This window comes from Hippocampus guttulatus, chromosome 10 (assembly GCF_054856545.1).
Source record: "Hippocampus guttulatus isolate MCC_2025c chromosome 10, RoL_Hgut_1.0, whole genome shotgun sequence".
Classification (NCBI taxonomy): Eukaryota; Metazoa; Chordata; class Actinopteri; order Syngnathiformes; family Syngnathidae; genus Hippocampus; species Hippocampus guttulatus.
The window spans coordinates 7,680,629-7,696,218 of record NC_141270.1 but is presented as its reverse complement, the minus strand read 5'-3'; the positions used below and the strand labels follow the sequence as shown (position 1 = coordinate 7,696,218).

Genomic DNA, 15,590 nt, shown 5'->3' with positions numbered 1-15,590 from the left:
ATCTCACCCACGTCTTTCACTGCGAGGTTTGTCATGCTGTTTGCTCTTTGACGCACAAGATCAAAATTATCTTCCTCAAATAGAACCTAAGAGTCATGAAGACGAAGCAAGTTCCTCGGCCCAGCAAATCTGTTGGAGCAATTGAGCTGCATCAATGTTGAAATGTAGGCTACTCCTGAGAGCAATCCCGTCCGCTTTATTATCAGCCCCAGCCATTACGGGTCTCCACGCAACAATGCCTCGCTCTGCATAAAGGAGACACCACTTTTGTCACGAACAGCTTGCCCGTGCCAAGGCTGTGAGAACGAAAGGGTAAAAAATGTCTTCCAAGTGTCCGCCAAACCCGCTACAGCTCAAATCGTCCAAATGGCCAAAGAAGCCTGCCTGAGTAGAAGGAACCCACAAACTGAATTTTGGACGATCTTTCCGACATTCCTTTTATCATTAATAACAAGGGCCAGTGTGTTGATTCAGATAGCCTTTACTCAGTGTGCGCAGATAATTCACTGTACTTTTTGTAAAGGTCGCCAGTCTGAAGCGGTATAAATATGCTGAGAAGAATTAGTCAAGAGAAGCTTTGACTATAGCGGTTAATGTTGTACTGTATTTACCTTTATGGAAATGCAACCCCTCATAAAAGTCGAGCCAACATTGCAAGCGACTCTTTTGACATTTTAAACAACTCAGTGCGGCGATTTGGGCTCAGGCTGTGAGCTCAGGTTGACACGTGGAACAATTACACGTGAAGGTATTTAATTGGAATGTTGCCATTTACAGCATTGTGGTGTGTACTGTCTGCCTGGCAGCATTGTAATTGATGAATTGGTGAAAAATGAAGAAGCAATCACATTATCTGAATAGAAAACTAGTAGAAGTATACAAATTTACTCATTTCAGACAAAAATATGCTTTGACATGTGATGTGTCATGATTTTTTTTTGGTGGGGGGGGAATAAAGAGACCGTTTCATTATTTGTCAAATTAAGCACAATAAATGAAAATCCATCTCCCCACAATGTAAAATGGAGTAAAAACAGCAATTCTGGTTGTAGAATAACTGAATCCACAGCTCCTTAAAATAGATTTTTAAAAATGGCAGTCAGACTCTTTGCATTTAAGTGACTTCTTGTTTTACAATTTTGAACAGTGAGAGTTTCAACCTAAACTGGATTGTTCAACACCGTTGATAAACTTCACAACATACATACAAAATGACGGAGATGAAAAAAACAAAATATAATTGGGGAGGAAAACAAGGTCATTCCGAAAGGAAATCTGTAATAAACATTGAAATATGGCATTTTGCCTTCTTCCTAAATCATGCCTTCGCCTTGTCCAGAATAAAAAAAATAAAAGAAGGGATCAAGTGCCGTCATCCCATTTGCCGGTGATTACACGGTGGGTCACACTCGACCCGGAGCCTCGCGTGACACGGGCGGACAAATGGGTGCAGGTGTTTGCGATGCAACTTAAGGAGTTGCGGATTAAACAGATGGAGAGCCCGCGACACGTGCCAAGAGTGCCAGAGGAAGCTGGACGGCCGTACTGCGGCAGGATACGCAAGGACCGGCAGGATGGAAGCATACACAGAGTGTGGGCTCAGGGAAGGTAACGCAAGGTCAAAAAGCTGTTTATTTCCATGACATCATAAAGTCAGTAAATATTTATATGCCGGCATTTCCTCCACAGTAACTAGAAAGTGTACGAACATGTGTAAAATGTTAATTAAGGCCAGCTGTACTGGTTATTAGTCCATGCAAAGGGTTGGATAAAAGTGCGAGCGGGTAAAATTCACAAGTACATTATTTTCGGACTAAAAGATACACAAGAGACGCGCTTAATAGGACCGCAGGATTAAATTGGAACAATAACACTGAGACCCAGTGGACACACTAAGGTCAACCTCTTATTAGCCTGTTTTGCAGGCCTTGATGGATATACTGAACTGCATCTCGGACAAGGACAGCCCCGCTAGCGGAGGAGCAAATTACGATTTGGCTAAGGGTGCAACTAATAATTACTTTGCTGTGAGTTCAATCTTTAGCCTTGTTCTTAAAAATGGCAACAGAAGAGTAGATTATTTATTCTAAAAAGGGACAAAATTTGTCTTCCAAAATCATGACCGATGAACAGACTCTAAGGTCAAAGTCAAAGTCAAGGCCCAGGGGCCAGATGCGGCCCGCCACATCATTTTATGCGGCCCGTGAAACCAAAACATCAGTGTCAACTTCCATGATCCTTGCTTAAATCTGTACCGAAATCTCAAATTGTCACACGTAATAAATAACGGTGACATTTTTGCAATAATTCTGTTACCCCGTTTACACTCACTTGAGCAACAATTGAACAACTACTTGACTGACTTCAAAACTAGAGAGTCATAATTTTCTTTGTGTACAAGTAATAATGCGATGTGATGATTAAACAATTATTCGGTTTCACTGTCTTAACGGCCCTCCAAGGGAAGACGTAACTCCACAGTGACCCGCCACAAAAATGAGTTTGACAACCCTACTCTAAGGCTTGTTTCGCACATGGTTCAATTGAAAAAATTCAAGTTTTTTTTTTGTTGTTTTGGCACAAATAAGTGTTTCATGGCAGTGTAGACGAAATAAAAAAATTAAAAATATGGAACACACGAATGGCATTTGAAATAAATAAATAAAATGAAATAGAAATCTGAGGAAACTCGTACCAGGGCAGCTAAGCGTTGAGAGCTGTGAAATCACTCGTGTGCAAGTTGGACATTTGCGCATGCACCTTGTGCGAACACAACCGTATCAGATATGGTCGACATGAAATGTACATGCAAATAGGCAGTAAAATCCATTGATCTTGGGATTCGTGTACTTGGAGCAGCAGTGGGAATCCGATCTAAAATGACAACCTGTGCTGCAGCTTGAGCAGAGATCTCGCGCTGTGATAAAACACGCAGCGAGTGTCTCACAGGAAAAACGTGATGCACTCTAATGCCATCAATCAAACAAAAGCGGCAAGGACAGTCAACTGGCTTCCTCTTCACACCGGGAAGGCGAGGAGGAGGAGAAGGCAATCGCCAGGGAAGGGGCGGAAGCAGAGATGAGGTAGTGAGGTTGACTGGGCGCGTCATGGCGTGACAGCACAGATGTATAAACGCACACACGCTGAGGGGAAAAGTGAAGCTCAGTTCAGCCCGTGGGTGATATTTAAAGTCAGCAGTCCTGACAGGAGTGTTAGGGTCATAATTCATTCTGTCTTTGTCACTGCTTTATGGAGTGGGACAGAAACTGGGGGGAGGGGGGGGGGGTCACATTTACACACACAAGCGCACAAAGTGTCTATGTGCTCGGCTGCTGTACACGGCAAACTGCTGAGCGGGCGATTTGGGTCTTTCAAACAAAAGGCCTGTTGTCTCCCCTTCCTCTTTGTATCACCCTGCTCTTCTTCGGTCTCACTGGCGTGCTCCAAACAAAGTTGGAAAAAAAGCGACGCCTCCTCCATCAAGTCCGCACAGATAATGTGACCGTCTCTCCCGCAAATTGGAGTCTGCATTGCAATAGAGCCTCAATTCATCACCGCATGCTTGAACAATAAACGCTTCACCTCAAACGCCTCAGTTCCCACCCCCACCAAAAAAATAGGTGGTGCCACTTGGTCCCGACAGTTACATTTAATATGATATTGACATCGCCAATGTGGATTACCAAATTAAAACAGTGTGTGTTTTCCTGAGACGCGTAAGCCTATTTGTATAATCACAATACTGATATATTGCAATTGTAATACAACAGAAAATACTATTCACGCCCCGTCTGTGATTGCTGGTTTATTTACTCCAGTGCAGATGGGTGGGGGAGTGTATTTGTTCAATGGGGATATTATAATACGATCATATAAAAAAGAAAAAAAGGAAAAATCAGTACAAGTAGGAATGTACGATATTATAGGCCCGATATCGGAAACGCTTTTATCGGTCCGATATTTAGGCCGATATTGAAAGATGCATTAAAATACACTAACGTAGAACCAGTCCAAGTCTCCTCATCTCCAATATCAATATTGATTAGAAATATTGAAACTTGAGGGTGAAGCGTACGGTCTCATTCACTTGAATGAGAGCCACAGCCAAGGTTTTCTTGGGCGCCGCGGCCGTTAGGCCGGGTTACGCCTGTTCTAAATGGACGAGGGAAAGTCATGACGACCAAGCCGTGCCTTTTCCATTTTAATCGTCATTTTAGCTTAACCCTTGCATGCACCCTGTAACCTGATAATATGATAAGCTGTCCACTGTAGTAACCGCTGTCCCTGAAAGGGTTAATATATGAAAATGGGCCCTGAAATCAAATTAAGGACTATTATGTACTTGCAGAAATTCAGAAAAAATGGCAGCACAGAGGTTGCCTGGAGGTCACGAATAATTCACATCATAAATGGAAAAACGTACATGGATGATTGCAACGCCGAGCGCCATCACAGATTTAAATGATACAAATAACGAAACATCATTAACTACTGCGCAGGGAACTTGTTTGCGACGTGCCTAAAATTCCACACTTGGAATTATCGTGTGTGTTATAGTATCAAAATGGTTGGTGGATCACGGAGGGGGAAAAGAACACAAAAACAGGACGAGGAAAGAATGTAAGAAGCAAAACAGGTCATTAGGAGGAGAGCCTGGACACTGCAACCTTCCGAGCTGAATTTTGCTGCCCTCTGCTAGAAGTGTGTTTATATCACTGTCACAAGGCAGCGTGGATGTATGTGTAGTATGTGTGTGTCGGTCCTTCTTCAGGTCAGTCGTCAGCCAGGCTGTGTAATGGGCTTGCAGCCGTTGGCATAAATATGAATCTGATTATATTTACTCGGCCGATGAGGACACACAGAATGACTCCTGTGGCTTGTGGTTTAATTAGTGGGTTTGTCAAGAAGGGAGGAAATGACCCCAGAGACACAGTCCTCCAGTATTCTGACTCACGGCATGAGGGGCTGAATAATGAATGACTTGTTTGTATGTTTGTCTCCGACGCTGGAGAATTTGTGGAAGCCTAGCAATCAGAATTTAGAAAAGGTTTTAAAATGGAAGGGCACTTGGGTGATGGAAAGACGTCCATCAAGGCAAAAGGCAGTTTGTGCTCATTCGTATCAAAGGATGGCGGTGATCAATTCTCAATCAAGACTGTAGAGGGCAGCCTGTCAAGCTCCATTCAAGTACACGTTACGACAATAGAAATGAAATGGGCATTACGTCAGACTGAACCAAACATTGCTGTTTGGATCATCCAACTAAACCTTTTCTGTAGCACCAGTCCTGATTAGGGTCAAGAGTGAGCGTGGGGCCATCATGGCTGACACGGCGAGAGAAGTGGCGTACTCCCAGGACTGGTCACCAATTAATCGCATGTGCTTCTCATAATGTATACGATTTTTTTAATCAATCATAGAAGCTTCTCATAATACTCATACATAATATTTGATCACCATGCTTGTGTCCATTATCGACTGCTCATTGTGTTCTCAATTCAACTATCCCCCAATGAAATGAATGGAAAAGTCAATAAGCTGTACGAATACGAATGACAAAAAAAAAAAAATTGTAATGTGTTCTGAAAGAAAAATACATATTGGTCATTATAAATGCCAACAACAATAATACTGAATATAGTAGAATGCAAACAGTTAAACAATTCATTGTAATGCTCTTTCTGGCATGTGCAACCTTGCCACCAGGGGGCAGTATCATGCAAACAAAATGCACGGGACAGTCAGAACTGCTCAGAACGCTGAAGCAATAGTCATTTTTTGCAGATGTGTTGCTGCACCGTTTGTGTTCACGTCTGTTGCTTGGAGGCTTTATAAACTTTTTTTAACCTGTCTTTGGCCTATTGTATTGTGTGTAAAGCTCGCTCACATTCCTAAGTTCAAATCATGTGGTTGTTTTAAATATGCAATGTGTAATTCTGTTTAATTTGACAGACAAAAATGGAAGCAAGCATTTGGCCTTTTTTCTTTTTTTTTGTAAAGAATTGTTCTGCTGCCAGCATCAAGTGCTCCGACCTCAAATGTTTGTTGGCATGTCAAAGCAAAAAAAAAAAAAAAAGTACCAATGTACTATAAATGTTTGACGATCACCATCAGTCAATCAAAAATTAGCATGGCAACGCTTTCGGGTCCTGGCTCAAATGCAGGCGAGAGCTAGTATACACTCTGGACTGATCACCAGCCAATTGCAGGAGACACAGAGACAATCGTTCACACTCACATTTACATTCATGGACAATTTAAAGTCTTTAATTCACCTAAAATTCCTGTTTTGTAATTTGGAATGTGGTCAAAACCAATCGATCACAAGAAAAACATGCAAGGTCAAAGCACAGACTTGAACCCCGGCCGGCTCTTCTCCCTGTGATGGAACCATGCTAACCACTGCCATCATGTTGCCCGCTTGGTTTCTGGCCACCTGAATTCTGCTGACAAACAAGTAAAAGCGATGAAACATATGCAGTGGAGCGAATCCACGTTATCTTGCACAGTGCATGCATGTGCGTGCATGCAGGCTCAGCAGACGAAAACAGCCAGGCATCATGCGAGCTCGCCGAGCAGAGAGCAGGTCACTATCAGCGAGATTAATCACACACTCATTTACTCTCTGCGCCTCGCACGCCCCGCCGCAGCTGAGACGATGAACAGCGAAAGCTCCGGAAAGGTTGCGTTCCGATAGACACTGGGAGTGCCTGCCGGCTTTGTCTTTGCTCTCTCCCTCTCAAGTGCACTTAAAAGGCGGTAATCGCATCAACCGAATCACTACTGCAAAGATAATGAGAATAACATTAAAGGGGGAGAAAAAAAATAATTCAAGACTCAAGTCGGAACACGGGTAGCCAAGAAGAGCGCGGCGGCAGAAGCGGGGGGGGGGCTGCAAAGGCGTGATAATAGTGTGTCTTACAACAACAGTGTACTCCATCCAGCCAGAGAGGAAAACACAAGGCTTAATCCTCTCTTGAATAACTACAGGCTGAGACACACTCTGAACAGCCTTTATCCTTGTACGCGGCAGGTCAATGCACTCCAAGTACATTATTGTGCCCTTAGGGACACAATGATATGGCAAATATATGACTTTTATGTCGTTAACTTGTAAGTGCCTTTGGAATAAGGCTTGAAAATGAACATAATTCGAATCGACATCACAACGCAGTAGAATACAAAATTTGCTCATTCGGAAAGGCTTTGATTCGGGGGTGGAGAACTGCTGCATTTCAGGTCTGTCGATAGGCTTTATTTTTGTAAATGTTTTTTGGAGGAGTATATGCAGTTTCTACATATGTTAGGCACGTTACAGCAGTTTCTTTTTTCCGGCAAGACTTAGTGGAAAGAGATGGAGTCGAGGAAAAAAAAGGGGGTGTTTAAATGTTGTCAATATGATCAAGTTTAAGAAAGTTATGACATTTTAAAGCAGGGGGGCCCCCCAACCTTTTTCCACAGAAGATCTACTCTTCAAGGAACCAACCTCCCGAGATCGATCCGTGCATGCATACACACCCATGCACCCACGCATATGCACGCACGTACAAATGCACACACGCATGCCATGATGAGCAGCAGCCATAACAGCCCCGAACATGAACGAAACAAAAAGAATTGTCGATACAAGAGTGTGCGAAAAGGAAATCACTGCCTACCTTAGTAGAGACCTGACAGGGAGGCATTGGACACACTTTTGCAGCCTGTTAAGTGCAAGACCATCACTATCGTAGCACACGTGTATCGTTTTAAAATGCTTCTCCTGAAGCTCCAGATTGACGTTCTTTGCCAGTGCCATCGGTGATTTGCAGATGAAACAAACGTAGAATGAGAATTTTTATTTTTTTAAAGATATATCGCAAAAGCTCTGATCGCAAGCTGCAATTGCAGACTGCTGACAGCTTCCATTGATGCAGTTCACGCGCCACCGCATGTTAAAGGTGACCTGCTTTTTTATTGTATTTTTTTTAAGACTTTTTTGGTGAAAGTGAAACTGATAGGTTGGCTTAAGGTGCACTGTACACGAACCCAGAAATATATAATAGGGAACGACGGTGTGCCATAAAAGCCATTTCTGCAGCGCAACCTCCATCTGCCGGTTTGTTTGGCTACCAGACATTCCCACACCCTCACTGGGAACAGACTGCTAGCTTATCCCGGTGGACGGCTCTCCTATATTCACCCCACTCCCCCAATTCAAGTTTAGGCAACACAAATTTCGGCAACATAGGACGTCAAGTCACCCAACATGACGAGTGGCTAACGGGTTAGCCTGCTGGGAGGCAGCCAACTCCACACGCTTATCCACTGACACCCACGTCACTCACTCGACCAGGCTCAGACTTTTAAAGCTACAGAAACTCAAAGTCACAAATACAGTCGGATGTGAAGATGGAGATCCCAACTGGACCGAAATAATACCTTAACATTAATGTTGTATTCAATTAACAGATGTGATAATTGGTAGAATGAGCTATTCAGAAAATATCCCATAGCTGTAACCCGAATTGAAATAGTACCCGGTTTTGACAGTAGGAATGGAACGAAAGCCAGTAGGTACCAAAGAGTAGAAAAGGGGCCGTTGGAAGTCATCAGCAGCTAAGCTGACTGACCCCAAAACGACCCCATTTGGAATTACATTGTACCTCGAGGGACAGAAAACATGTAAAGAAACGCTGGGTCCCTGAGACTTGCCTACAGATCACGGACAATGTTGGCAGCAGGGTTAAAAATAAATAAATAAATGGAAAATGAACAGTATTTCAGGATCAGCGCTAATCTGCAGCGGCAACAATCAATGTGAGAGGTATTATGGCTTTGGGGAGGATTGGCAGGAGCAGACCTAAACGTTTCAAACAAAGCTTCTCCTATGCCAAAACGGATGAGGTGGGGAGTGTCTACATCTCTCACTAACATTTGGACCTCTTGGCCCATCCTGCTTCGAGACATGATGCTGGTGGTGAGTAATCCAGTGGCAAAACTAGCAGAGAATTCGCACATGGTTAGTTTGTCTGAGGCACGACGACAGATGAAATATACTTTCATTACGGCGTGGATTTATTGTGACGCCGAAGGTACATCTGGTTGACGCACACACGCGCGGCCAATGCATGTGTGCGGGTTGACGTGGTACGGCGGTACGCCTGTTGTCATGGAAACAAGTCAGCCGACCTAATGTGCCGTGACCGCGGCACGCCACCGACGGCAAACTTGATGCTGATGTTGCTGAACTGATGCTGGGAATCGCATTGCACAGTGAGCGGATGTCGCTTGTCAACCAAGACTCCTTTCACATGAATCACAGGTAAGGCCGAGACGAATATGCTGCAAAGTCTACTCGACTTGGTTTTACAGTGAACATTAAACTGGTCATAATGCTACAGGTATGGTGCATGCATACATCTCAGGGCACATAAAGACAAGCAATCACTCATATTCACGCACGCACACACACACACACACACACACACACACACATGTATATTCACAGCCACGGTAAATTTATTGTCATCACTGAACCAAACATGTATTCTTTTGGTATGTTAAAGACACAAAATGCCAAACATGACATAGGAGGGCCTGAAAGGACATTTTTCAACTGGGACCTCTTCACTGTGAACCACTAAACTACCATGCTGCACATTAGCAACTGAATTCATGAAATAGCAATTATCATACATACAAAAGGGAAAGTCAAGTGAAAATTTGTCTTTGCAATAACTTCTATGCTCCACCACGGGTCTAAACGGGGTATTCTGACAAATATTGCGTTTGTGTGTGGATAAAGCAGAAAAGTCCACTTTCTTCATCACAGGGAAGGGTGGCCCGGGTGTCCAGTGGTTAGCGCGTTGACCTCACAGTGCTAGTTCAATTCTAGCGTCGGCCTCCCTGTGTGGAGTTTGCATGTTCTCCCGGGCCTGAGTGGGTTTTCTCCGGGTACGCCGGTTTCCTCCCACATTCCAAAAACATGCATGGCAGGCTGATTGAACACTCAAAATTGCCCCTTGGTGTGCATGTGAGCACGGATGGTTGTTTGTCTGTGTGTGCCCTGTGATTGGTTGGCAACCGGTTCAGGGTGTCCTCCGCCTAGTGCCCAAAGACGGCTGCGATATGCTCCAGCACCCCCCGCCCCCGCAACCCTTGTGAGGATAAGCGCATCGGAAAATGGATGGATGAACACCACAGGGAACTGTTATTTTGCCTTGTACTGCAAATTGCTGTCGACTGTAAATCACATCACAGTGCCGAAGGGCTCAGGTAACTACCGGCATGGCTCACCTGTTTTCTAGGTTTGGTCACGTGACACACACAAGTTGAGTCCATCCAATAGAAGGCAAAATTGCAGCCCCCTGAGATGCATAAAAAAAGAGTGGATTTTGCTGCTTAATTTATATTCAACAAATGCAATATTCATCAGAATACCGTGTTTACACAAGTGGGGGCGTATAGAACATATGACCGTAAAGACTTTTTTTTTTTTTACTTGACTTTCTCTTTAAATCCCTGGTTTTCTCTGTGGGTGAGATCTGTCACATATTTAAAAAATCTTTAAAGATTAGAAAAATCCTTACGTGTGCACCAGGCCTGATGTGCAACTTGTGGCAAGCTTTGGTGGCACACCCAAAATGATGTGGAGGGCCAAATATGGCTCTGGAGCTTCAAGTTTGACACCCGGAAGACCTCAAACTTGAAAGTGGGTGGACTGAAATTCAGCAAGCAAATCAATCTCCCGTTCTTTGCTACAGTGTTACTGTAGAAGACCACTCAGGTCACAGCCAACCAAATGCCCCAAGAGATGGCTTCCTACCGGTATTGTGGTCCACGGGCCCGCCGCCGTTGCTCCCACCGAAGAGTGCAATGTGCAGGTCGGGGTACGCCTTCTCCAGAGCCACGCACAGGTCCAGGAAATGGTCGCTCTCCTTGTTCAACAGCATCTTCAGCAGCAGCTCCACTTTCTCCGCGCTGGACGAGCAGTTCTGGTCCAGCTCGAAGCGGTCGAGTTGACTGAGGGCGCCCGAGACGACGAGCAGCTCGATGACTCGGTCAGCGTCCGTGATGGACTCCACCAAGTTCTGGTGGCACTGGTCGAGCAACTCTTTGTGCTTTGGCTCCATTGCTACGCGCGGTGGTAGTTGCCCCCCAGCGCCAACCCTCCTCCTTAGCTTTCCCAAAGCTAACGCGCTGGAATATCCGTCAGCGATCAAAAGTACTGAGAGACTGTGGAACTTAAGTTAGTTCGCCGGAGCCCAAGCGGCATCTGGAGAACGATGTCTACAGCATAGTAGTGGGAAAGGCACAAGGAGCCATATTGGTTGCCCGGGGCTGTTGACTGCACTAAACAGCGATACATTGTCCCATCTTACTCGCGTGTGGCGATTCACGTCGTCTTCCACCTCCTTTCCGAGTACCGACACATTTTTGTCCCCCTCTCTCTCTCTCCTCTCGAGAAGCATTCAACGCGCCCTCGGACGACTCAAATGCTGGGGAAGGGGCAGGGAAAGGAAGGAAAAAAAGTCATGGAACTCCGCCGCTGAGCTTCTGCTCCACTGTATCCTCCGCCATGTCTGGGCAACTCAGCAGCTGCTGTCCGCTGTCAATCAACGCGCCGTCTAATGCCCGTATATGGAAAATGAGGCGGGGCTACGCGAAATCACGCCTGTTTCCTCAATGGGCGTGAGCGTGACCTCATGATACGTCGAAATAAAAAAAATGACCATAGAGTAGCAGTGTAGAAATATTTTAGATTTACAATAGATGCTGCATTTGATCGAATAGAATTCAAGAATGTTTTTTCACCCGTCTATTTATCCTCACTGAGATGCTGACTTGAGGCGTTTACTCCGTATCTAAAACACTTATACATATACAGCATATGTACATTACTAATGATTTGACAAAAACATCTGAAACACTAGTTAATATGCGCATAAAATGATGTGGAAAAAAGGTCTAATTAGTGACAATTTAAAAAAATACATTATTACAAATATCGATGAGTTTATATCAATGTCAACTTTTCCATTAATTTACTATTGCTTAAATGGAACGATTTTAAAGATACGTTTTTAAAAAAACAATTTGCAATAACTGACACATTTAAAACATGATGTTACAAATATATCCTAATTACATAAATTAAAACGTGTTACTTTTGTTCATTATTGATTTAATTAAACATCCAAAAGACTGGTTAAGTTGCACATATCACTAGCTAAATAATCACTAGTGCACATCATAACAGCACATTCACAAATATTCATATATATATATATATATATATATATATATATATATATATATATATAAAATAATTCCCTTTTATACAATGTTTACAAATATCCAAATATAACTAAACAAATAACTTGTTTACAATTATTTTTTTGAAATTATATTTAATACTGGTCAAGTCTATCTATCACATACTATTGATTCAGTGTAACCATATGAAAGAACGGATACACATACTGTACAACCAAAGATGGAATTAACAATGATACATATAGACTGTATGGATGGTATTAAAGTTGCAAATTTAAAAAAAAAATGGAATGAGCAACAGCGCAAATTAAACATAATAATAATATTCATATATGAATATTTATAAAGTTCATTTATATGTTCATTCATATACCACCTAAAAATAATAACTTGATGATACATCCCATAGATAGTAGTTGCACCATGCATACAGTTAAATAATATGTAATCACTTTATTTGTATTTAATGCCATCCAGTTGGACTTTTCATTTGCATGAGACGCTGAACCTTAATGATACGCAAATATTTCATCACGTGTGTTTATATTCAGCATTTTGAAGTGTAAAGTGTGCAGATTAAAAAAAAAATCCATGCTTACATAATGATGCCGTTGTAGCTTCAGGCGTCTGCACCGTGAACCATCTCTATTCAAGCTGCAACATTGCAACCGATTTCCCTGTCTGTGTGTTTTGGTGAGGTGGGGGGTGTTTTTAAAAGCTACGTGAGTGCTGACAAATTATATTAGCATTTGTGAAATACAACAGGAAGATGATGGATGCCATCCGCTCTCAAGATTGTTGGCACAGAAGCAGCCGTCTGCAGGCGTTTACCTCTCTCAAAGCGTGACCTTATTCATGCAGGAACTGAATCTCATTGTGACATCTCCAATTCCCTTCTTCTCCTTCTCCCACCCTCCCCTCCTCTCAGTCTGCCATGTTGGCTGCACATGCAGCCTGTGCGATGTGCACCCCCTTCAGATGAAAAATTAATAAGGATTCATTCATATCAAAGGGAAGCCGGTCCCCGCTACAGACACAGATTGGGCACTTGTGTCTGGAGCCTTTTTTTTTTTTTTTGAGGATACAGAAAACAGACTGATGCCTTTCATTGTTAACATTGTTTGTGTTACCTTTAGATGTTGATTCTCGGCCCTCTGATGATTTACTGAGAGCTTGTTCAACCGATTTTGTGATCAGACTGCTTAGACGAGAGAGAATAATATCAGTAAAACCTCAAAGGTGGAACACAATACATTGACAGTTGTTCTAATTCCATCTATTTAAAGACTTGTGGGCCCCGAATTGAAGTGTTAGCCACGGTTGCTCTGAGTCCCACTCATTCCTTTTGTCGTATGGTGTTCCACAGGGTTCAATTTTGGGGCTCTTGTTGTTTTCATTATATTTACTGCCACTGGGCTCCACCTGAAGAATGCATGGCATTTCCTTTTCCTGCTATGACAGTCAGATCTGTGCCGCTAAGCCACTTTCTCCTTAGGGCGACTTTTGTCCTGCCTGCCTTTTGTTTTTGTTTTTTTAGTTGTTTGTTTATAATCTTAAATTCAAGTGGCTAAAGTAAAGCCGCTCCTTCCACAACAGCACTTAGAAACAGAAACAGCCTTTTTTGTGGGGGCGGGTTTGTGTTCATGTTTTTTATGTTATTAATTTGTGTCACTGACAATGGTTTGGTGTGTTAGAAGTTTTAACACATTTTACAATAAAATGTTGGTTTAGCTCCAAATTGTAACACATTTTGAGACATTCGACTTCAGAGATTCCACTGTCTGTTCTCCATCTGCTCCATAAAGATGCCAACACCTCTTGTAACATGATCTTATAGTATGTAGTTGATGTTCTACAGTGGCTGTTTAACTATGTTTTAAGGGGGTCATAATATTACTGACATGATGACAAGGACGGATATTGTCAATGTCCTTCGACATCACTCTTTCATGAGAGCAGATATCACGCTGAGGGTGTCCCTTGAGCAATAAGATGAGACTTCAAATTAAACAACTCAGTTGTTAATTTTTTTTAATTAGGTGTAAATTACCCTCGCTTCCTTTTGATTCCTGCAATAGATGGGCAGCAATTGATCATAAGAAAACTTGATTACACAGGCAGAACCAACTCATCGCTTAGCAACCCCGATGGGATGGTGTCTTATCTTGATTAGAATTATGACTGATTATCATCTCAGCACGGGGATAATGTTCTCAAGTTTTCCAAATTCAGCAAGACATCAGGGGGGAAAGGGGTTCTCCCAGACATGCTCGATTTGTTAAACTTGATGCAAGAAGCTTATGGATGCCATTAACTTCCCCTCCCTTCACATGGTTATAGATTGTACTGTAGCCAACTAAATGCACCACAAAGTGTAGTCGACAGCATTTCAGGTGAGGCTAACAGGACGCGTTAGGGTGCAGCCACACATAAGCCCTGAGGAAATCACTTGTTGACTTATATAGTCATTTCTAATCGAATAATTGGCACCATCGTTGTCAAATGGTTGGCACGTCTGCCTCAGAATTCTGACTCAGAATTTAGAACTTCTGAGGTTCGATCCCTGGCCTTCCAGTGTTGAGTTAGTATGCTTCCTCCCATAAAAAACAACAACAACAACAACAGGCATGTTCTTTTCATTGAAGACGCTCAAATTGTCCAGGGATGTGATGTAAATGGTCTCTATGTGTCCTGTATTGGCTGGTGACCAGTCCAGGGTTGAACCTGTCCATAGCCCAGTCAGTCAGGGTTAGGTAGTAGCTCACTGTAATGAGGATAAGGGCTTGGAAAAAATAAATAAATCGAGGGATAATTAGAATATGAGGTCAAAATACAGGAATTACATAACAGGAATCAGGACGTCTACTGACATTATCCATGCTCGTGTGAAAAATTCACTGTACTTAGAATGACTTCAGTATTTTGCTGCCCCCTGATGGCGAATAGAGTCAACAAAAGTGGAGAGAATGCACATCGGTCCCATAAAAAACCCAAAACAAAACAAAAAAACATGTTTGAAAATAATTGGTGAAAACAAATGAATGCACTTTGGAGTCCCCCCATGGGTTCCCTTTCCCACATACTATAGCAAAAACGACAGCAGTTAGCTAGCTATTCTAACAACCAGAAGATGCCCAAACCCAATTTCGAAGAAGTTGGAACGTTGTGTTTGAACCTCAGTAAAAACAGAATACAAGGATTTGCAAATCACGTTCAGCTTTTTTGAAACATGTTGCGGCCATAAAATTCTACAATAATTACTTGCTAAAACCCAATAACGTTTATCGATTTGAACATTAAATATCCTGTCTTTGTACTAAAGTAAATGTTGG

The 15,590-nt window shown here is 42.8% G+C and overlaps 1 protein-coding gene across 5 annotated transcripts in view; it reads right to left on the bottom strand.

The window, feature by feature from the left end:
• The window catches only part of LOC147199106 (disks large homolog 5-like), a 49,931-nt gene extending 38,342 nt beyond the window's left edge, over positions 1-11,589 (bottom strand). For all 5 annotated transcript variants that reach the window (XM_086122031.1, XM_086122034.1, XM_086122032.1 and 2 more), the window contains exon 1: positions 10,808-11,589. In XM_086122031.1, coding sequence (XP_085978157.1) covers positions 10,808-11,114 — 307 coding nt within the window. In that variant the 5' untranslated portion in view covers positions 11,115-11,589. The remainder of the gene's footprint in view (positions 1-10,807) is intronic.
• Between the last annotated feature and the right edge of the window lie 4,001 nt (positions 11,590-15,590).